Consider the following 25,073-nt stretch of genomic DNA (forward strand, 5'->3'; position numbering starts at 1 on the left):
TGCTGATCTGAGAGTTTCCTTCAGTTCTCAGAGCTCACCTCTTAAGCCTCTTTTAGCTTGTGACATCTGAAATATCGTAGACACATCTTGTATTAGTTACAGACTAAGAAAAGATCCTGAATAATTATTAGATGCTAGCCTTTGGAGAGATAGGATTGAAGGATGAAACAACAAGCAGCCTTGTATGTGTGGATACTGACCATGAAGCAATATATGGTAAATCAACCCTTGTTTAGACTCCTAACCTAATACTCTCACAAAATCTGATTTAGTCTACTTCTCAGTAAAGCCGAGCAGTAACATTCTGTAGTGATATAGTGTTACTATGCTTATATTTATAATGCACACCACATTACGCTTATTAAGCCCTCAAATGATGCAATTAAGATGAAACCCTCATCCTCAAGAGAAGCAATAAAATCTGTATTATTATTCTGTCCTTACTGACTGAATTGGACTTATTTTCGTAGAACTGCATTCAAACCTAGAGAAGACTACTTGGCTGAAACCCTTTGTTCCATTTTAGCCCACCCAGTCCTTATGTCAAGGCAGTGTACGGAGCCTTGAGCAGGCCTTCTGCACATTCCTGCCATAAATCCACTACTCCTGTGCAGATTTCCTTTGTACTAATGGATGGAATTTATGACCATGCACGAGACATTTGAATGGTACTTGAAGTGGCCTTTTCCTACCCCTTTGCATACAGTCAGATTTCACTATAGTGGGAGTAGTAGATATATAGTGTAACATATAGTGTAAAAGTGTGCAAAAGAGAGCATTTTCCTATACATGTCGACTCATGAATTGGAGGCCAGTGTCAAGTGAAATTCTCTCAAATACTGAATTCAGAAACTATAGCTGTAACTGACTTATTCACCATATATATATCCATCCCTATTTTTACAGTGTGATATGTCCGCCAAAACAGACAGCAAGAAACGAAAGCATACATTACGTAAACACACTTTGCCTGTGCTATCTACTATTCAAATACATATGAAGCTATAAGTCAAAGAAATTGTAGAAATTCAGAAACATTAGTACTTCTTCGTGCCAATACTTTTGCAGTTTTATAATTGCCTATCAGTATCAGGAGGTTTGTTTTTTTTTTAGTAACAGGAGTAATCTCAACGGTTTTATTATGCAATTACCCATTAAATATATTAAAAGCTCTGATTAAAAGGTATTAGTTCATTTAAAAGAAGGACGTGATGGTGGTGGGAGGTTTAAGAGAAGATAATCTGCAATGTTTTTTACCTTGCTAATGGACTTATATGACTGTGCCTCAGTTCTAGGCTTAATATTTCAACCCACTGCCACTTGCCCTTTCAATTTAATGCCATCTGTTTCTAATGGCCATTTAACATTAAGATAATGACAGTAATATTATCTGCCTAATTAACCATGCAGACTCTAATGGTGCACTAACTGGTTTAGATAAAAGAATTTGCTGATATCTCCCCCTACAGAGAGAATACTAGAAAATGTGATAAAACATACCAGAAGTAAACAGTGTCCCTGGCACTCAATAAGTGTTCATTCAAATACCATTTACTCAGTATATTTAGACAATCAGTGCTTTAACATCTTTTCAATGTCTTTATGTTCCTACTGAGAATTACACCTTATGCAATCATTGTAAACCTTTCTGGAATACCTAATTGCATGCACTTTCAAGCAAATGAATAAGGATATATCACCTCTTCACTTTAATGGAAGGTATGATGCCAAATTTTCAGTACGCTGAGATTGTTAAAATTCAGCTTTGACCATGAAAGCTATTTTTTTTTCTTTTAAGATGTGCCTTAATAATTTCAGACAACACAGAGCTAGGCAATCAAAAACTCATACTGCTGTGCCTTTTCTTGCTTATTGCCACTGATTTCTCTGTGATTCTTTTTCTGGAAGAATGAAGGGATTGAACTTTGGGGCAGAAACAAGACAGGTTTATGGGACTGTCAGTTTTCAAACAGACTGGGAATGCTGCATCAGAGATGGAAGTAAATGTGCATTCATTTATGCCAAGGAAACCAGAAATTTTCCATCCCGAAATTCTGAAAGAATGAATGCTGTAGTAGTGCTCATGAATCCTTGAATTATGTTGGGGATATCCCATGGCATAGCACTATCTTTTTTTGATAAGATAGCTGATTCTCTAAACAGGGAAAAATGCAGCATATCTAATCTATCTGAACCTCACTAAAATACTTGACGTGGTGTCACCATGGGAAATAATTAGTTATGCTGGTGACAATGGGAATTAGTACAAGAATGTAAAATGTTTAAGAAACTGACTCCAGCTGAAATGCTAACAAATTGTGTTGACAGGGAAACTACTGGGTTGAAAAGGGATTGAAGTGAAGATTCTCAAAGATCAGAGTTGGGGCTGATTTCATTGAACATTTCATAGATTAAATTGGCTGACATGAGCTAATGAAATCATCAATAAAGAGGAAGACCAAGAGGTCATGTAGAAAGATCTAGATGGCTTTGAGATAATGGCAATAAAGGGGATGAAAAGCTACACTCTCAGGGACCAATAAGAATTTCTGCTATCAGCTAGGAGTTGCTTATCTGGAAATGAAAAAGGAGAAAGACTTGCTGTGTGTCAGTTGGTCACAGAGGGTATATTTAGTCTGGTAAATTAAATGGTGTCAGGAAACATTCCCAGGCAATACTGGAACAGTATTATTCAGAATGGCCCCTGGCATTCTTTTGGCCCATGCCAATTAGCAGTCTCCCAAACAATTCCTAGTCATCCTTCAACCGTTACTGCATGCTAGGGACTTTTCTCTGTGGCAATGTGGCTGAGATGTGCCTATGGTGTTTTGTAGGTTCAGGAGTTTAATAATATGGATGCAGGCTATTCCATTCCAGTTGAACTCAGTGTCAAAGAACAATCCTGGGAGCAATCCTTAACCCTTAATGTACAATAATCCATAATTTTCTAGTATAAATACGACCAGAATGACAGTGACTATACCATGGTAAACATTAGTGAAAATGTAGGCTACTTGTGGGGAAAAAACAAACAAAAACCAAATGCAGTTCTAGGGTTCATCAGAAGGGATATTTCCAATAGAAATCGGAGATATGCCATTTACAAGACTTTATGATTTTTTTTCTATAAAGATATTCAAATCAGAACAAGTACAATGAAAGACTATAGGGCTGATCAGAGTGACTAAAAGCTGCTGCTTGTTCCATCTACCAAGCAAAAGCAGTGAAAAGACATATCACAGGAAAATCTCACAGAGAGGAAAAAATAGAGAAAGACAATCCTGACCAGGAGGTATAAAATTCAGTTTATTAAAAAAACCATCTTTTGGCTTCCAGTCAGACAAATGAGATTCTGAAAAAGCCCTCCTGCAAAAGTAAGGGATGAAAAAAATTAAGCTAGAGCTTGATCCTTTGCTTAAGAGGGTCTATTATGAACCTCTGCAGTTATGGGGAACTGGATTGGAACAGGAACACCAGAAGGTGCCTCCCAATCTTATTTTCCTTTGAATATTTAGAGAAGCAAATACTCAGCTTCATGAAAAAAGGTCATGCAGTATAATCTTTAATGAAAAATATTGCTGTAATTTTCAAAGAAATGAATATGAAGAAAACCACAGGTCACATATTTGGATTACAGCAGAAGTGAAAGGCAACAGACTACAACACTTACCTCATTCTTTAACTTGCTTCCAGAGAACCTTTGAAAATAAACACATTTGATTATTTTTTCAAAAGCAGAACATTTTTAGAGTTTGTGTATATATATATATATAAAATAGATATATAAAATAGATCAATTAGAAAAACTATCACATTTTTCCAAATGTAATTATAATAAAAACCATGCTTTTTTCTTAACTTCTTCCATTGATTTGCAAGTGCCTGAGGATATCGGGAAACTTACTGATGTCTTCTAACACATGAAGTTTCAGATCACTGACCAAACAGTAAAGTATAAAACCCAGTTTCAGTTTTTTCTTTGGATCTTTGCAACTTCACAAATATCAAAAGAGCAGCATAGGTGCACGTCCACAAGGTCATTACCAGGAAATACATAAAGTTTTTGATACAGCTGAGTAAATTCAAAGTAGAAAAAATGCATCTAGAATTTACACTTCTCAGGAAAATGAAGAAATCATGGTGATTTTCCATTCTTTTTCATCACAGTATTATTTTGATGCAGGTGAAATGTATTTCTGAGATCAAAGATTCATTAACTGTCAAAAATGTGTTGCAGTATAGTGAATGTCGTATTGCGAGTCCAATTGAGAGATTGCCAATGACATTATTAGACTATCAGGCAACTCTTCAGTGCAGAAATTAGAAAGCACACATTTTAAATTGTAACTACTAAGCTAGAGAATGCGTAACGACAGAGATTCTAATGGATCAGTAGAATGATAAATGTTGTTTGATTCTTGTTATTTCCTGTTCTGCCAGCTGCCAACTGATAAGATACTGTGGGCAACATGAAGTCGTATAATTATTAGCGGCAATATTGTGATTTCATACTGTTGAGATGCTCTGCTGGCAGGACAGAAAACCAGAGGCTGAGTGGTTGTGGAATTCCTCCTGCCCAGGCCAGGCACAGGCGCCTGACCGTCCCCATCACATGATTATCCAGCATATGTTACCTACAGAGTTCCCTTGCTTGTTAATAGACGAGTATGAAAGAAGGCATCACTCAGCTGATTACAACGTGGAGATAATTAGCTTCATAGCTGGATGTATTTGTTACGGACTGTGGATTTCCACATGTGCAGCAAAATGTACACAGAACGTACAGCAAAAACACGAGGCAGCATCTGCTAGCATTGCTCTTCCAGAGCCTTAATTGCTAACTAAAGCTACCCTTCACACAGTGCTGTAGATACTAATGATATTTGGAGTTAGGTATGCTCCTTTCACAGTGCAAGGCTTGATATTTAAAGGAACCAGGAGGTCAAATTTACAGTGGAATTTAAGGATTCCGGCATCTGCAACCCTGCATTTAAGGACTATTGTACTCAGCTCAATTACCTAAATATTAATACATGAATGCCAATTAAATTCGAAACAGCAGTAGAGGCCTATATTTAGGCAATTAAACTGAGGCCCATTGCCCCTGCTAATCTTTTGACAAGCTGCCATCTAACATGCAAGCCTTGTGGTAAAGGCCTCCATATGCCTATATTTGTGCATGGGCATGGTGTGGTCTGATACCATTATCAACTCATATATTTTCCCTGCCTATTTCTGCCCCAAGCTTGATCCAGGAACCATTTTTATGGCTCACCTACAAGAACAGACATCAGACAAAGGACAGATTTTATGATGGATCATTACATGCAGCAGCCAGCAACTGGGAGATTCACTCTCAATTTTGAATCCCTACACTGCCTGACTCTTTCCTTACCCAGAAGCTTGTTCTTAATCCCAGGCTACCGTGTCATTCTCTTCACACAGACAAATCCAACCACAATGATGGCCCGGACTGTGCAAAATGAGCATTTGAGCTTCTGTTCTAAATCAGCTAGGGAGGCAATTTGACTGCTGGACCTGAAAATTCAACATCTCATACATGAGAGCACAAGTCCCAACACAAAGAAAAGGTTCCTAACTAGTGAATCTAGTGAGTACTCCTGAAAATCTTAGAGGGTATCTATGCCATCTTTATGTGAGCGTATACCGTTGGAAATCCAGCCGCGGGGAATTTTGCAGAACCTCCACTTTCTTTGCATTCATTGCTGCTAGACTGTGCAAAGACAGAGCTTTACATGAAAAGGGCACTGGCTGACATAAAGCTGAGGACTAAGAGTGATTATATTCCCTTAAATGAAAATAACTGTCTTTTAGTCAATTAAATGAACAATTTGTTCAAGATAATTCTGTATTATGAAAGAACCTCATCTTGCTGTGTACCAGCAACACCTCCACAGCTCTGGATAGATGCCATTTCTGGACAAGGAAATGGCATATTCCAGTCTATTATGCCTTAAGTCCTGCAGTGGAGAGATCCCTCCTTTTAAGCATCATTGGCAACATTAACCTCAATTTTTACACTTGTCCTATTGTTTGGAAAAAGTCTCTTTCAATATAATCTAAATCTGCCAGCAGTTGCATTTTCTATGTGTGATTATAAACTCATTTATTCCTTTCCTTTCTCAGAGTCCCCACTTACACAGGTATACTGCCGTAGACAATGAAAGCCGTCATTCAAGCCATATGTGAACAGAGACATTTGTTTTACGAACTATTAATCTTTGGCAAACCAACAGGCAGCTATCGTAACGTATTGATCCTGCTAGCTGTCCCTTAAATAAATATAATTAGAGCTTCCTGGGTTAGGTTTAAACTGATATTAGCCAGTCAAAGGACCTGTAAATATTAATCTACACTGACCCCTCCCTCCTGCCCACAGGTGCCAGCTTCACACCATTCTCCAGACGTTTCATAATGAGAAGCTGTCCTGGGGAAAGAACTCAGAGGGTGACACACAAGCAAACAAAATCAGACGAGTGTTCTGGAAATGGTGTTTTGCTGCCTTACACTAACTTGAACAAATCCTCTGCTGGTATAAGTTGATGCAGCTCTACACTGACTGAGGTGGGGCCATACTGGATGATACTAGCAAAAGATCTAGATCAACCTGTTAAAACAAAATTGATGTCTTCAGGGAGCAAACTGCTACCTAAATCTGGGAATGCCAGACACTGAGATGTGGAGCAATACTAGTTCTGGTATCAACAACAATTACTGTCCTACAAATACCTTCCCAAGAGAAGGTTAAAGCTAGACCTTCACTGACCAAGTCTCAGAAGTTATGTTACTGTACCTGGTTAAGCCTTTTCCAGAATACACAGAGTGGTAATATGCACTACTTTCTTTAATGCCAATTCCATAATAGTGATACCTGTGGAAAAAAAAGAGGTGTGTTTATAAGTGACGTGTCACGTAAAGCAAACTGTCAAACTGATTTTCAATGCTTTCCGAAAACTTTTCTTAACAGTGTCTACCAATTCCTTTCATTGACATGGAACAAAATCTGGTCTGATAGAAAACAATATTGTCATGATTTGATCCAAAATTCAAAGCTGGGATCTTCTTTAAGTTTAAAACACTCACTCTCTTACAAGAATGTAGCTGGAACAGCAAATCTCCTAGAAACATGTTACATCTCTTTTCCCTAATGTGCACTCATTTTACTTTGTTTGTTGAAAGGGTGCTGGGTTTGATCTACTAGGTTTATCAGGCTTAAAACTGTTATATTTAGACAGTCTCACAGAGCACTTTTCAGTTGAAAGTAACTCAAGAGTGTACCCTGTAAATCAGTGTTCAGCCTCCTATGACTAAAAATGCTAATACGTCATTCATTCATCCTACTCTCAAGTTGTAGGGTGACCGACTCTGCGGAACTATTTAGCTGCTTAAGGAGTTCTCATCCACATTTGTCTCCTTGCTGCTCTCCTGGAAAATACTGCTCCCAAAGAGAGCTGGAAGAAGGAAACGTACCTGTTGCTCAGCCTCTGCAGTGCTGAGCCCAACACCTTAACCAAAGACACTGAAGAGGGTGGATTGGTGCTAAGAAAACTGGCTATGCAGTAGGTACTTATTACTTTCCACTGATTTTGCTACAAAAGAAGTGACCTTCAGGAGAAGGGCAGGAGAGCAAGCTGGGGGCAGCTCTTTCTTTACTGGTCATAGCAAAGTTTGCTTGAGTTCATCTGTCAAAGGTGATAGGCCCTGTCTTATAAATTCCACTCAATAGATTTAAAAACTGATTGTGTTAAACCAAATTTGTCTAAGAATGTTATGGACAGTGTAATCAGGACCATTTGTTTTTTTCTAAAGCTAGCTTGAAAGCACCATGGCAGTTGGTTTAACTGAACTGCTTCAAAGTAACACTTGTAGGTCAAGTGCATTGCATGTAAAGCAAGCCTAACATAGAGGTAACGCTTTGCAACGCATTGCGCTAATTTCACTGAAACTTCTCAAAAGCTTGAAGAAATGCACTCTTAAGACACAAAGCCCCCAGCAAATATTTCATAAAACACATAAACAAAAGTTTTCAGCTCATCTCTGCTGTTCCTGGTGATGTCCATTAAAAAAATCACAATCTTACTGTTGGTTCTTGTATGGGACAGTCACAGATAAGAACAAACCCCTCAAATTCTTTATATTTACAAAGCTGACTGAAAGCATTAGATACAAATAATATTTAAGAAAATGTTCATTAGGATGATATATTTGCTTAGCCTAGGTAGCTTTGAAAATCTCAGCTGAAATAGTCATTGTGTTTCTGGACAGACTGTGGTGTGCATTCAGCATTTTACAGCCAAGAAATGTGACAGAAAGTGGCTGCTGTTAAACATCATAGATTTTACTGTTTACGTGAAACTGATGAGCCTCCATTACACCACTAGATCGCAGTAGTGCCTGGTGACCCATAGGAAGGACAAAAGTTTCTCACCTATTTCTTTACTGTTAGTTTTCTTGCCCCGTAAGTGCATTTTTCTAAGGGATGGTGATGTGGTGAACTGATCATTTTTAAACACCTGTTAATACTCAGAAGCTCAGACATAGGACCATCTGCTCATAACAGTTCCCTTTTTATCCATCAGAGCTGGCTGATCAAAGCAAAGTGACACATCAAGGTGGCTTAGGATGCCAATGGGACCTTTCATTAAATGTCATAATGCTAGACAGTTGTCCTCTGTTTCACACGCAGTACTGTGTCACCTATGTTGTGAATTAAAGTCCTGAATGTTTTCAACCACTACTTTTGCTCTAGGAGCATTAAACAGATAGATTTGGGACAAAGACCTGGATCTGGAAATTCCTAATACTTGACAGAGTTCTGACACAAATGCTAAAGGCATGAGCATTTTTTAGTCTTTCATGAAAATGAAGTAATTTTAGATATGACATAAGAGGTATTGAAAATACACATGTATGGATTCTTTGAAATAACAGCATTTACTTAGTCTTGACATTGCAAAGGTTGTGCATTGAACAGGATGAAAAAAAATAGAGCTGTGACCGCTTCTTTAACAATGTTATCTGCACATTTGTCATTGGCCATGTAAGCAAGCAGTTGCCTACATCTCATTCCAACACCCCCAATTTCCCAGTTTCAATCACATGCCATTTTTTAAATTCTAAAAAGAAAAGTTCACACTTTCACCTCAAACTTGGAATTCCCTCCTGCTAAAGTTGGAGTGGACCAGAGGCAAGGAAAAGCATTACTTCTTTACAACGTTAGGATTCAATATCTAGATTATTCAACAACTAATTCAATATTAACATATCTGGGCTAGAAACAGGAACTATTGTACGATTTGGATTCTCAGGTTTCCAGTGGTAGGCAAGGTACGTGTTCCTGCTTTGGACTGCCCTAAGATATCAGAATTTACCATTGTGATATTTTGTTACGTAGAGAATAGATATTTTCAGTACCTATTCAGTGTGTCTTAAAGGCATAGCAGCTATCTTTCTGATTTCCTTCAGCGTTTTGTGTAGTTGAATTTTTGGTACTAAAAATACAGCTTTCCAGTCATGACACAGAAGCAATTAAGAAAATTATAATCTGTACTTTTCAAGCTCTGTCTGGCATACTTCATAGAGTGATAAGGTATAAAGATTTTTATTCTCTAACAAGTCAAAGCAATTAGCTGAATAGCTTATTTTGGACTCTCTGTTGAGAGTAGTATACCCATTCCAGACACGCTGATAACATCTTTGATCTACAACTTCAAGTACCTTCTTTCTGTCTCTTTATATGCATATTTCTATGTGTATATACAGTATAAATGTATTTTACTATTTATGTTTCTATTGTATAATTAATAAAATTAAACAGTCATCATTAGGAACTTATTCTCAATTTTTGTAACACAACTTTTAAAAAACAAGCTGAACTGCTTTCCTCTTTTAATTTCAGTGGTTTGTTGTAACATATGTTCCTACGCAACTAGTAGCCCTGATTTTAGCATACACTGACACAAATGATAGCTGATAAGGAAATGATAGGCTTAAGCTGTTCAGGGACTTGCAATAACTTGTTATCACAGAGCCAGCTGCCATATCAGTTTTATTAACCCACTAAATCACTCCTAATAAATAAGATAATAGTTTTCAGACATGATGGATAAAAGCTAAGATTCATCATTGATCAAAGTCTACAAAGAAATTAAATTGTAACTTGAGCTCAGTCTTCTGTGTGTATGGACTGAGCAGTATGTACGTTTTCCCGAATAGCTGCTCCAGGTAATTCATGTACTGTGAAGATTACAACCAAATTCTAGCAGCGACCATAATATGTTCAACATTACCTGTGCAAGAAGGCGGATTCAGAACCTGCTGCACAGACAACCGTTGCTTAGGAAATACTAATTTAGGAGAGCAGTTTGCAGTATTTATTGTGCTGGGTCTTCTTCCACTCAGCAGGAATATAGAAAACTTCCCCTACATTCAGCAATCTGGAGTGATTAGCATGGGCATGAGAGCTGAATGAACTTTGTTAACAAAATTGTGTCCAATGTGTCATACTTTCTTGGCCAAATGTATAAATCAGTGTTTTAGCATTGACACTTTTGTACAAATGGGTTGTTGGATGTAAACACAGAGAGACTCTGACTTTAAGTTCTAGGATTTATTAGACCCATTTTTAAGTCTCTCCTTTGCCCAGAACAGGAGATGACAAATGCTGCTTAGAATCAGAGGAGGAACTAACATTTGTGTATCATCTCACACCTTAGAGTAGTACCTGTATCCCACACCATAGAGCAGCAGTTCTTTCTCAAATCCAAGTCATTCTCATGAGAATGCTAGAAAGAGCTTGGCCCTGTTTTGGTGTGTGAGAAAACAACTTCTGTCACCTGGAAGATGATGGAAAAGGGAACTGATTTTCTTTGCATTCTTCTGACCACAGCCAGGCTCTGTTGATACATTGCTGTGTATGCATGCAGTGTGCATCAAGGAACTGTATTCCTATGGAGTTAGCCTTTCTTTGCAATTTAAGAACAATGCTCCCATTGGAGAGGAATTGTCTTTTCCCTTTCATGCTTTTGCAGAATCTGGCTCAGTAGAGCCCTGGACAACGATCAGAGCTCCTAGGCAATACCACAATACAAAACATCACTATCAGTAATAGTCAGTACTACTAGTGCTCCTACTAACATCATATTGAAATAATGATAGCAACAACAGAAATAAAACAATGTCACTACACTACCATGCTTAAAAAATAGGATTTAATTGCTAGTAAGAAGTGTCTCTTACCAGTCCCAGTAACTCAGCTTTGTTCCACACAGAAACAGCTTACAACATTTAGAGTCCATGCTGACATAAAAGCAGAGGGTAACTAATCATTTACGGAAACTGATGAATAGTCCCTTGATTTCCTTATTAACTTAATGGAAATACTTCTGTAAATTACACTTATGTGACTAACTGCTACCTGGTGAAAGCAGAAATGCATTTACTTCTCAGTGAGACTGTGATTATGAGGGGAATATGGTCCACAACACCAGAGATACGTAAATAATAATCAGAGATTTTTATTTTATACTGCCACTTCTCTATGACTACTTGCTGCTGTATTCAGTCTCTGAATTGGAGATATTGTCACTTGTGCCTTTTGTGAGGCCCTTTTTTGCACAGGAAGAACAATGTAAATGTACCTTAGTGGAAACTACAATTGCAGAGGAAAAGTCGCTGAGGAAAACTCCGATGAAAAAAAAATAATAAGAAAAAAATGCCAGATGTTCAAACAAAACCTGCTGATGCCTCATCCCTTTGAGGAAATTGTTCAAGAACAGTTAATCCAAAATAAAATATGGCACATAATACCATCAAGGTCAGTAGAGATATGGGATCTGCTGAAAAAAAATGCCGGGCATGAGGTATTTCTGTGCTAATGCTGTTAAATGTCTTAGAGAAAAGAGGCATATAGTGACACATGTCCCAAGACAATTAATTTTGTAGCTAGATTCCCATGTCAGAAACTAGATTTGAAACATACCCCTTTACTTAATAGACGTTGACTTACTGTGCTTTAAATTACGCAGATACATGATACATTTTAGAAGTTTGAATCCTGATTGGATATTGTTTATCAGTTTATTAGATGTGTCAGATCAAATATATAATGAGCATTTGGAAGACTTTTCCAATTGTATTCTCTCGTTCATTATAACTTGAAAGTGATTCTCCAAATATGTTAGGTTATGAACCTGACTAAGACCTACTTAACCAAGGCATTGATGAATTACTAGGTTGTCAAATATTCCTGCACAGATTGTGAATGCCAGATCTCCTAAAAACTTAAACACAACACCAGCAGCAAATGTCCTGTCCATCTGCAAAGCGAAGTCTACATTAGCTTATACCTGTAACCATAGCTGAACTTCACCACAGCAGACAATATATGAAATCCCTCTTTTCTCCTATAAATAACCTTTCTAATAGTAATTCAAAACCCCTCTATTCAGCGTGTATAGGTCATCTACAAAAAGAGAAATGAACTTCAGTTCCAGTTTTCCTCTATACAATACAGATTGTGTACTCGCTCCTGAGAAAAAATCAATGGATTACAAATTTGTAAGACTGTGACAGAATCTACGCAAGAACTGTTCCCTGTTAAAAAAGGAAAAATATTCTATGCAGGCTTTATCTCCTTTGGAGTTTATTTTTATTAATGATTATTTAAAATAAATACTTGAGACGTACTCAAGAAATAGAATGAAATTCTTCCCCACCTTCATTTATACTGCAACAAAACCTAAAATTCACAAGTGACATCTCGTGGGCATTCTTCAGCAAAACTAAGGTGGAATCAACTGGTTATTTCTTATATTTCTAAGGCAGGAAGAAAACCAAGCATAACAACATGAAACAACCCCCCAAATTATAAAAGTAAACAATGCATGTTTCAGACATTCCTAATCTATTGCAAAGCACTTAGGAAAAGCACAATCTTGTTGTTTTTTTCCTTTTCAGTCTCCTTTCATTTTGAGTTTTGCTTATAAACCACTGACAGACAAGAGTAACTTTGTCTTTCAAGGCTAAGTCATTCAAAATAAAGATTTTTCCCAAACAAACAGAATGTTTGAGTTTCTTCTATTGCTACCAGTATTCTGGTTTTCTATCTTACTCATTAGCAAAATGTTTCTTTGATAATTTTCTGGGGTTTAGTTTTGTTTCAGTAAGCCATCAACTCTTTGTGCTTTCTTCTATAAGTCAAGGATAGTTCCATGAATCTTATTCAGTAAGTACATAAACACATTTGTAATTTTAAGCATGAGAAAAGTCCTAGGCTACTCACATATTTAAAGGCATGCATCTCCTAAAGATAGGCATTAATAATAAAAGTTTAATTTCTGTGTATACACAGAAAGCTCGACACAATATCTATCCTAATTTGCTCCTCGTAGCAATGTCTTATTTTCAGGAAAACCTGTTTTGAAATCAATAGAAATATACAGATAAGGATCTGGTCTAAATTTGATTTGGGATTGAAAACCATTAAGTTTTTGGAAAGTTATTTTAAAAGAACAAAATTATTTAACTAGTCCTATTTTATGTAGAATGGTATAGGCATGCTATTTAGGTTTAAATATATTTAAAACCAGATATTGATCAATACTGAAATAACAGTTTAAAGCACAACATTCAGAAAAGCTCAGAGCCAGTCTTGGTTTCAGGCAATACAGAGAACTGTTGTATTTCTGACTCCCCTAACAGGGATAGAATTTTCCTAGAATTACCTAACTCATAGCTCGACACTAGCAATACCCTACAGGATTATTTTGACTTCTCTACATTCCTTACATCAATACACCACACAGTTTTTCATTTCCTTAAGAAGTGGCATTCCCCTATTAAAAAACAAAATCAGATCGGGTACAATTCATCAGTCCTTCCTCAGCAGTCTTGATATCAGGACATAGGAGGGAGGGTGGATGCAAGGGAATATGGTGTTACCACCGTTCACCACAGTTTTACAATAGCTTTATCATGGCCAAAAGCATAATGCCAGAACCAGAATTAATAAAAACTTCACTACAGTTGATATATAATTATCTGGGATCTATTCCCACAGCCTAATATTCCACAGATCAAATACACAAATTAATTGGATACATTATTTATGAAATGACTGCACTATAGGTTGTATACTTTTCAGGGTTTTTATAAACTACTCCCAACAAAGAGCAGATGTATACCTTCTTCTCAATTTAAGACAATGCTTTTTTGTAGTGTCTTTAAATGAATCCATATTGTTATGTAGAGAACACAATGAAAGTTGTTAGATTTGCAAAAGGCAAATAAAATCATAGTTAAATTTCACATTATTTATAGAAAAATGAACAGCTGTAACAAAGATATATGTATTATATAATGTTTTTTATAGATAACATTTTGACATATATTTGCAACAAATATATGGCTCTATAAATATAATGACAAGTTTTATAAGTTCAAGCAGTTTATTTTTAGAAGTTATGCCTGCAGTAATGTTTTCAAACTCTGTATCAGTTTCATCACGTGCATGAAAGTTATCACTTGCAGCTTGTCATCTGAATAAACCCCCCTGTCAATTAGTATATATTATGGAGACATGGAAATACATGTCATTCCTAGAATGTATTCTGTAAGCGGATACACAGATAATTGTGCCTTACTTTGAATGGCCTCTTGTTCCAAGCCGCCTTGTGGTAAGGAGAGGGAATTTCTGGCGAATGGTCTAAAGAGAAAATAACTGTATTAATTTCTAACACTGGTATACTTTCTCAGCAATCTGTTCACAGAAAAATCATAGTGTAAATATATGGTCTAAAGTAGCCCATGAATAAATGTTTGTGAGACTCATGTCACAACATAAGCAATTAAGCATGTTTTATGCTGTAGGGGTCCTTCCATCCTTGTCCATCTCGCTGTGTACCTCCAGTCTTCCCACCCATAAACTCGTTCCCGCCTTTCCCACCTATTCTTCCTTTCCGTTTTCACTTCTACAACTTAAAATCTACTTTTCGTCACCAGGACCCTGTTTCATTCAGGTCCCTAAAGTACAACTGTATCTTTTGCTTCAGAGATCTAAACAGAACCAGGGAAAGATCTGTCCTCTGGCTATGTTGTTTTCAAAGTCAAAACAGCTAAAAATAAACTGATTTTTGATTTGAAAATTGTGATCTGAAGGTTAAAGCAAGCAAATATTTGCCTTGCAGGTATTTCTGTGTCCTCCGCTATGAAAGTGCTGGACAGTCTTAAACTTATTTATGCTCACTGAAACCCTATGAAAGCTTCTGTTAGCTCTAGGCTGCCCAAAAAGAATTCACGTTATGTGATTTAATCCGAGTCAACCCAAACTTTCTGTCACTGGACTCCTGAGACTGAGATTAGTGCCCTAAAAACATCCTACCCTTCCTGTAAAGTGTGATGCTTAAGGCAAAAGGTTTATTAAGTAAAAAAGTAATTCAGTAATAGAGGTAGATCTAACAGATACATCTAATAGATAGATCACTGTTGAAACAATGTTTAAATGGAAAGCTATTGTCTTCCTCATTTATACTGAAACTGTGTAATGAAAATTAGACATACACTTTCTCAGTATATCCAATTCAAGAGGAAAAAATCAGTAAGCGAACATTTTATGAACAGGATTTTAAATCCATTATTATTATTTAATTAAATTAATGCATTTTGCTATGTATGAACAATGACTAGATCAGCAGTGTTTAAAAAAAGATGATCCTTGAAGCATTTTTGGTTTCCTGTTTCACTAACTACTCAGGATTTAATTTGGAGAGTTCACATCTCCCTTTCATTAAATGATTTCAGGATTAATTGTAAGGAAGGGTAGAAAAGAGGATAAATCAACAATTTTTCATTCAGAAGCTCTTTGTGTTATTAATTTTTATTCCCCTTCTTGTATTGCTTCTTGTGTCACATCTCACTTTACACTGCCTTTAGTGTAATTAAAAGTGTCTTCCATGTCAGATCTGTTTTTGTGGAAAGAACCCTATTAATGTCATCACCAAAAAAGAAGAAAAAAAAAAGCTCCTGGAGAGAATGATTTCTTTTTTATATGAAATAACAATAAATCAAAGGGAATTTCAGCTTCACTCTCCTACCAGTTGGTGTCACAAAATCCCTCCATATGGAACAGTGTAGTTAGTTTGATTCCATGTATATTAGCAGTAGAAAACGTGTATTTGAGAGACATTTTGACACAGGTGTACTAAATTGTCATTCTATCAAAGAAGTAAGCTAACAAATTATGAAGACATTTACTCTTTACCTTCCCAAAAGTTGCAGCACAGGCAGGTTCCAGCTTTTCTTTTCTGCAGAAGTCTAAGTAATGTGCATAAAGGATGCATCTTGGTAAACAAACTCCTTCACAGACAATGTAGTTTTCTTCCAGCCTGTACAGAGAAAGAAACTGCCAGAGTAAGAAGCCGCATGCCCTATCTCCCCATTTTATTTCCCTTCTGTTTTTTGGTACTTCCCTCTTTTTTTTTTTAATTTTACTGAAGATTTCCACGAGAGCACACAGATGAGTTTCTACAGAACAAGACAGGCACTAGAGACTGACTCCCCACTCGGTGCTTAGGGTAGCTGCAGAATACAGAAAACCCGGGGCCAGGTCCCTTTTCTTAATGAGTCTTTTTTCAATGTCTGGACTTTTTTTCTTTCGATAAATGATTAAATGATCATCACCTAAGAGCCTGCCTTGCTCTGAAAATAAGAGTACTAACTAGACTATGAAAGACTTGGGTTTAAGTCTGTCCTTTGAATAGAGCAGGGGCTTGAACTTGCAAGTTCTGTCCCACTGCATCTTTAACACCTGGGCTAATTTCTCATTTCTTCCTACTTTTGCTTTTTAATTTCCAGGCTGGACCTGTGTCTTGAACAAACCATACTGAAAAGCAAAGCACTAGCTTTTTCTGAAGGGGATGCATTTTTACGTAGCTTCCCAATCAGTTTACAGAATACAAGTGCCTACTGATTGTCATTAAAGTAAAATTTTTAAAACTGAAGTAAAAACCTCGTTGTCTTCACTTGAACTGAACTCTTGGTAACAGCTGGGTATCTCACCGTTGTCCTGTTTCTTTTCTTTATCAGTTTACATTATTTGCTACTCTTGGGGTGATGTGCAATAAATTTTTTTCTCAAATTACACAAATCTGTAAGAAAATACCATGTAGTAAACGCTGCATACTGAATAATTTCACACTCACTCACCAGACTCAAATCCTTAACAATTTATGCTCAGAAGTCAGATGTAAACTAGACCAAGAAACTGGGAAATTTGGATTACTCTCATCTTCCAGTTAGAAGGAAAAAAATCTAGATCTGCATTTGGTAACTAATTTCCCATTTAATTCAACGGCGCTCCTCCCTAATTTCAAGTGTGCTTTAATAGAAACATTTATCAATTGATGTCTGCAGAATTTGACCTCTTATTTGGTTAATTTTTGCCCGGATAAAACGAAGTAAAGTTACGGCTTCCAAGAATGGTAGAATATAATGTAAAAAAAATACATTATAAAGCAGTGAAAATCTAACAGTCATAGACTTAAAGGATAATTAAAACATCCATTCGCAAATGTAATTCTTAAGTAGCGTTTCACTTCCACATTTTTTGATCGATTTCATCGATTTTCTGCGTTTCATCGATAGCCACATATTGCAAGAATCTGATGGAGATTTCTGTGAACTGATAAACCTCTGCTAATGTGAAAAATCAGAAATTTGGGGGTGAGTGTCCTTATTTGTAGACGAAGCTTATCCCGGGAAAAAAAACAAAACAAAACAAAACAAAAAAAAAACAAGCAAAAAAACCAACCAGAAAAACCACCCCACAACGCCACGGATGACAAGTATTTCTAAAAGGGCTGTGAGCTGTAACCCCCTTGCCGGCTGAGCTCGCAGAGCGGTGCCCCTGGGTGCCCGCCGGGCACACCGGCTGCCTCCCGCCGGCGGCCCCCGGGCGGCAGCGGCCGGGGGGTCTCGCCTCTCGCCGCCGGAGCCCTACCACTGCAGGGTGAGCTGCGTCTGCTTCTTCTTGTCCTTCATGATCTGCGCGATGCTCTTCTTCGCAGACGGGCTCTGGTCCGCGGCTTTCAGCGCGCCGTCCCGAGCGTCCGCATCCTCTTCTCCCGAGGAGAGGCGGCCTTCGCCGGCGCAGCGCGTTTCTGAGCGCCGGCGGGGGAACAAGAAGAGAAACCCGAGGGCATCGTCAGGGCCGGGCACAGCGCGCCGCCTCCTCCCGAGGCGACCGCGGCCCCGCCGCCGCCCGTTTAACCGGCCGCCCTGCCCGCCGCTGCCCGAGGGGCCGGGCCCGGGCCCGGCCGCCGCACCCGCCCCGCCTCGCCTCGCCTCCCCGCCGGACCCCGAGCGACAGCGGCGGCTGGGGCGCCGCGCCGCGCCTCGCCCTGCCCGCCCGCACCCGCCCCGGCCGCCGGCTGGACAGGCGGCGCCGCCGGCTCCGCTCCTCTTACCGGACTTGATGCCGGCGGGCAGCGCCGGCCCCGGCAGCCGCCTCTCGGCACCCGCCGCGGCGCACAGCCCCTCCTCGGCGTAGGGCGGCAAGCCTCGCCCCACCAGGTCGGCGTAGCAATCCTCCTGCGCGGCGGCGGGCACCGCCTGCGCGGCCGGGAGCTGCAGGAAGGCGTCCTCTTGCTCGGGTCCCTTGGCCATGCTCCTCACCGGCGCCTGCTCTGCCCCGCCGCGGCGCAGGCGGCGCCCATGGGCGGCGGGAGGGGACGGGACGGGACGGGACGGGGCGGGCGCGGCGGCGGCCTTAGGGCGCGGGGGGCGCCGGCTGAGGCATGGGCCGCGCCGGCCGTCGGTGCGGCTGGGCGGAGAGGCTGTCAGCCCAGCGCCGGCGCCGGCAGCGTGAGGGGAGGAGAGGCGGTGCGGGGGCGGCGGCGGCGGGGGAGAGGTGTGCGTGCCCTACGGCGCCTTCCAGGGAGGCTGCACGGCTCCCCTGCGGGCAGGGGCGGCCGGGCCGGCGGGCGCCACTCCCTCCTCACGGCGGCTCCCGGAGGGGGCTCCGCCTTGGATGGGGTCCCGGGGTCGCCGTCGGGCGAGGTCTCCCCGTCCCTGCCTCCCCGCCCGCCGCCGTGCTCAGTCAGGCTGGTCGCGCCTGGCCGGGAGGGGACGGGGCACGGCTGAGGGCCCGGCAGGTTCAGGGGAGCCGGCCCGCAGCGGATCTGCTGGGACTTAATGATTAACTCCGGCCGGCGGTGGCTCTGGCTTGTGTCGGGGAGCAGCTCTTGGCCCGCCGCCCCGCCGCGGCGAAGGCAAGGGGGCGGCCGCGGGGGCTCCCCGCATCCCCTCCGGGCGAGGGCGAGGGGCGGCCGAGGGGCGCGTTGCTCCTCGCCGCAGCCCCTTGGCAGCCGCGGGGCCAAGAGGGAGCCGTCCGGGGCTGGCAGGCCGCGGGGCCCGCCTGGGCACCGTCTGCTGCTGCCAGGGTCGCGTTATTCCTGGTGTGACGTTGTGGGCGTTGGAACAAAACATCGTGATTTTGTACAAATAAATCCCATTGATCTGGCAGAGGTGTCTTTGCTTTGCTCCATTTCAGCGTGCTGACTGAGAGAGATGGAGGGGGACAAGCACAGAAAGATGGTCCCTGCTTTTTCCAGAGAGCAAAGTTGTCACTAGGATGGAAAATTAGCCTGATTGATCACTGCAACATCCACTGTTTTAATATGTCCTCGTCAAAGCAAAATCTTGGGCACTGTGTAACTCCTCCCTGGTAAGGGATGAGAAATTGTAGTGTGGCTTGTGGTGGCAAGCAGCCCTGAAACGCTGTATCAGGTGAATGTTAGAGGCGTTCTTCTAGCCATCGAGTGGTGTTGGGCTGTCACAGACACAGAGCTTGTGAAGAGCTGTTCTTCTTTCTACTCTCTTCCAATCTCCTGTTGCACCTCAAGTCATTGATCTCAGCAGCAGTACAAAGTAGCAGATTATTACCACTTCCACTCCTGCACAGATGCATTATCAGACCAGCTATCAGCTGTCACATCCGTATTTAACAAAACCCTAGGTGTGCCCGTATCTGTCAAAGGGCTCAAAACCTCATCGTAAGTATGAATGACAGACTTCAGAAATGAGGAAGACCCGTGAGAGAGTCCCAGAGTCAAAAATGGCATTTAGCCTGAACTTCCCGCTGTTTCTACTTACACCTCTTCCCTTAACTCTGTAAAATATATGTCCTTCCTTACTGGTTACTCTGTTCAAACATTTCTTCACTGTTCCCACATCCCCTTCTTACTTCATATGTGATGCTATACATGACTTTGTCCATATGCCCAAGTCCATACATGACTTTGTCAGCGCATCAGTTCTTAGCATAACTCGCTGAGACAGTTCAGCTTCTGGTTTCAATGGCTTTGTTCTGAGGTTACGGTAAAACCATATTTGACCCTGACTTCTGTGTGACTTTTGGCTGACCTGAGTACTTCAGAATTTGGCCCACGAGGATCAGTATTTCTATGGTATAATAAAACCTCCCAGCTGCTAATTGTTGTGTTGAATCTTTTGTGAGCAAAATCCAATGTGCCATTGTCTTCTTAGTAATATGGAGCTAAATGTAGTTATTTGTTGCTTAAGAGCAGGATTCTCCTTTGCTGTGATGTCAGAATATCCTCAGTGACGCTAATGAATTCTAGCCAGCATCAACACAGGGATTAACTGAGTGAGGGGTCCGGTCCAGGGACCAGCTATTTTCCACCCTGGGGCAACAGCCATTGGTAGTCCTTTCCTGTCCCTTCTGAGGCACGGATTTAAGTAGCCCTGCCTAAAACTTATGATGCTTTTAAGAGCTTTTTCAGTAAACAGAAGTTCTCCTTGGACCTAGTAACCTTTTCTGGCTCATACAAACTGTCCCCTACTTGTTCTTTCAAGCCAGTGAAAGATTGTTGTGTGGTGCTACCAGCTTTGTATAAAACTAAGCTTATGTTTGCAGTAGTAAAGAAAGAAAAGTGGATAGGCCAGTGCTCCTAAGTAAACACATAATGTTTAAAGCATGCACGAGAACAGGTACATCGGCCAGTGCCAATATGTGAGCAAACATACCTACTCTATAATTAATAGAAGTAAGGGGTTTTTTTAATAAGTAACATACAATAAATTAAATATAAAATATTTTCCTCTGACAGGGGACAGACAGTGCTTTTTAATAAAATCAAATTGTTTTCGTTCTATATGAAATCATTGGCAATTAAAGTTATTTATAAGATGGAAAGATTAATCCTAGCAAGCAAAGGGAAACTGTGGTGTATGAACTGTTCACTCATGCAGCACTAAAACAGCCAAATCCTTTTGCTTTATAGAAAATATTTTTCTATAGTTGGAGGTTGGTGCTGTGTCTGTTTACAAAGTCACAGGGACTGCTGCTCAGCTGAGCCAGCCTATGACTCTTGTCATTATGGGCCTGTCCCTCCTATTGATTCTAGTGCTGTAGGTGCGCTTGGCAATGTGGACACATAGCCTTCAAGTTCAGTATCTTATCCTCTGTCACTTATTCCTGCTGACATGCTTGAAATTTTTGGCTATTCTCTCATTCAGTCTCATTTGCAGTCATGGATTATAGTGCTGATACAGATCATCTTGTCCATCCCATCCCTTCCAGTGGAAACAAGGCAGGATTACAGACAGGTATCATTATACCTGTATGATTCCCAAAACAGTTTGTCTCACTTCTTAAAGATCTCCGGTGATGGCGGGTCACATCATACCCAGATGATCTGTCAATGAAAAATATTTATTAGTGTCAAACAATCTCCCTTCAGCTTGTGTCCATTGCTTCTTTTAGCTGTCTATCTAAGGACATGATTACTCTTGTTCTATTTTCATCACTTTTTCAGTATTTGAGGACTGTTATCCTGTCTCCTTTCTGACTCTGTCATTTCATTACTAAAATGAAACCAGTACGATTAAATTGACTGTACCAGTTTCTTGCATCTCCTTATGTCTTCCAGTGTTGCTCCTGCCTCCCAACTCTTTTCAACCTCTTTTTTCTCTTTGCTTGAACTTATTTTTGCCTTTTTGTATCACCATGGAAGATTTCTTTTCTATTCCTCAGAGTACACCTACTCAGCAGTCACCATGTCATGCTTTGCTGTCAGGGAGTTCTCAGAATAGTTTTAATTGTCATATTTCTGGTACCTGCATGGTACATCTGTGACATTTTACTGGCACCGTGGAACTCCTAACATGGACTGCCAAACCCAGCCGAAAAGCCCAGGGAGTTGTCCACAGGTTTGCAGCCAGAAGTCATTTTTTTTACCACTTCGCGATTTTCTTTATAACATCCTTAAAAATCGTGATACCTTCACACTTTTGGAACTAAAACAATTGCCCTAGCTTTGGTCTTCATCTTCTATCTTACTTATTTCACCCCTCATTACCTTCTTTCAGACCATTCCTGCTTCCATCTGGTTCCTACCATTCTCGTTGTACGATGTTGCATCCATTTTCAAGTCCATTTACCAGTCTGTTGAGCCAGCCTTCAGCTCTGCCTTCTTCAGTGACACCTTTGCTATTATTTTTGTTTATTTGCCTGACTTCCCTAGAGCCTTTGCCTCACTAATGCATTCTGAGGTACCTATTCCAGCATAAGCAAATCACCATGACTCCATCTTCTGTTTACTGGACCTTAAATGTGAGAAGTTCTCACACCTGCCTGTTGAAGGTGTTGATCTGAGGCAACTGAAAAGGTCTCTTACAAAATAACTAGCACACTCTTTTTACTTCAAGGAGTTAATTCCTGGTTTTCTGTTGTTTGATATAATCTCAGAAGCATTCATCCTGATGGAAAGGTCATATTTCATATAAACAAAACATACTGCTTTCATTATTGCTTAGCATTCTTGTACTCTATTTCAAGGCTAGTATCATGGCTAGAAAAGGGCTCTGAGTCGTTTTTAGCAAACATCTCTGAGCTGCAAACCCAAAATATTCAGAATGGACTCCGTGCTAGAAACAGATCTTCAGGATCTAACTCAGCTTTAAGCTGTTGTCCATCTGTAGCTTCAATGTGCTTGGAAGAACAGACTCTTGGACCAACCCTCCTGCAGCAGGGACTGCTTTTCTCTCTGCACTGTGTGTGAATCAACACAGGGGCATCTAACAAATAATGCAGCAGATGGGGAGGATATCCCCGTACTTCAGTTGTTTACAGGTAGATGTTCCATAGGTGTCTTAGGAGTCCAAGAAGCAGTAATTTTAGAGCATGATATTTAATATCATGGAAGCAGGGAATACATCTTGTTTAACTTTGAGACAAAGTTAGTTTTCTGAGTCTAATCTGGTCACGTCAGTCTCCTTTTATAGTCAGCGGAGAAGAGAAGGTGTCTCCCAGGGATAATTTATACGAGGCACATTACCCACTGAAACAAATCATCCTCTTGCAAATCTGTTTCTCTTCCTTGACTGTACTGAGAGCCCAGGAAGTTTTGCTTAGTTTTAGGTGACTTTTCTGATGGTGTAATCCCACCAAAATTCAATAGATTCTGTTACACCTCCTGGAGTAAATGCTCAGGTACATGTGCTCTGCAGCACAGTAGAATTATTGTTCGTAATTTACATGTGAAATACCTTTTATATCGGCACTCAGGTATTGCACCATGTCATCTTGCTGCAATGTTCCTTTTTCTTGTTGCCCACACAGCACATTGAAACAAAGTATTTTCAACTTCACTTATATTGGCGAGACTTGCCAGTAACAACAATTTACTTGAGGGATTCTGTGTGTTGAACTGAACAAGGTTTGGAAGATAAATGCAGTGATAGAGATACAATTTGTTATTGATCTTTTCTTGTGTAATTTCATGATGTTTAGGTAAGTGTTGGAAACTGTTTCACTTCATATCCTCCCCCGACAGATGAACTACCAGGAAGCTCTGATACAGTGTTGATATCAGGTCTATTTGGTAGACTCTAACACCTATTTCTTTCCAAATACATTGACAGTCTAATAACAGTACAGTATGGTACATACCAGTATTCCACAAGGAAATAATAAAGTAATTTCTCATTATCATCAGTCTTTGTCATTCTCTCTGCCTTGACATAGCATGAATTTAGCTCTTTCCAAAGCTCCATTTCTCATTTCCTGTGCCTCATTACAAGGAACAGTTTTAACTACCAACGCTTCAAACAAGACAGCTTTCCCTTTTTTTTTTTTTTTTTTTGGTCCTTGCCACATTTCAGTGTTTACATTTTCTGAGTATTTTGCTCTTGAGAAAAAAAAAATCAGTACACTAAGCTAAAAGGCCCTGTGCATTTAGCCCTGTCACTGCCATGCTTTTTGAAAGGATACAACCAGGAAGAACTATTTTAATCACACAAATGTCTTTAGGGAAATATCCGTCTATGAATTAAAGGGTCAAAGCATTGAAGCATCCTCCATAATCTTAGGTTTATTGTTTCCAATAGTTATCCAATCATTCCTTTCTATGAACTAATTGTCATGATGGCTTTAGATCATTATTCATTAGATGAAAGATTTCGTTGCCTTTGCACATTTATTGCAGCTTTTCCTGAGCCCTTCCCAAGGTGTTTATACCTCAGCAATGTTTTCGAAATAATTTCTCTAAAGAATTTATTTAGTTCTGGTGGCAGAGGAGGATACGCGTATCATCCCTTGCTGCCACACAATGCTGTGACTTCTCTGAATCAAAAAGGAGGTGGGGAGAGATGCAAAGGGGGGACATCAGGCAAAGAAATGGCCATCCTTAACTGTGGGGCCAGGGACTTCTGTCCTCAGTGGAGAAGGGAAGGAGCATCCTTCAGTGCCCAGCAGGGCCAGCCCAGCAGCTGCAGCAGGGGAGTGCACCCTGCACTGGTGCCTTTTGCCCTCAGCAAGCTCTGTCAGCCCCGCTGCTAGTCCCAATGCTGTAAAATCCCACAAATATGGTTGAATATTATCTGTGCAGCCAAGAGAGTGAGCAGATAATGTTCAAAATTATGGAACTGCAGTCATCATGTGCTACCCAGGGGGACAGCTGTGCAGCTCCATGCTATACACGTGTGTGTGTGTGTCTACACAAACATACCGCAAGTAAACAGATTACCCAAAGGAT

At 40.3% G+C, this 25,073-nt stretch overlaps 1 protein-coding gene across 1 annotated transcript in view; it reads right to left on the minus strand.

Moving 5' to 3' along the window:
* RFX6 (regulatory factor X6) overlaps window positions 1-18,681 on the minus strand; it is a gene marked incomplete at both ends in the record, with an annotated part of 36,599 nt that extends 17,918 nt beyond the window's left edge. Inside the window, 6 exons of the mRNA XM_082307746.1 lie at window positions 3,671-3,698; window positions 6,815-6,892; window positions 14,664-14,725; window positions 16,280-16,403; window positions 18,017-18,176; window positions 18,483-18,681. Of these exons, the coding sequence (XP_082163872.1) occupies window positions 3,671-3,698; window positions 6,815-6,892; window positions 14,664-14,725; window positions 16,280-16,403; window positions 18,017-18,176; window positions 18,483-18,681 (651 nt within the window). The remainder of the gene's footprint in view (window positions 1-3,670; window positions 3,699-6,814; window positions 6,893-14,663; window positions 14,726-16,279; window positions 16,404-18,016; window positions 18,177-18,482) is intronic.
* Window positions 18,682-25,073: the final 6,392 nt, after the last annotated feature.

Source organism: Platalea leucorodia (genome assembly GCF_965183815.1).
Source record: "Platalea leucorodia genome assembly, chromosome: 3".
Lineage (NCBI taxonomy): Eukaryota > Metazoa > Chordata > Aves > Pelecaniformes > Threskiornithidae > Platalea > Platalea leucorodia.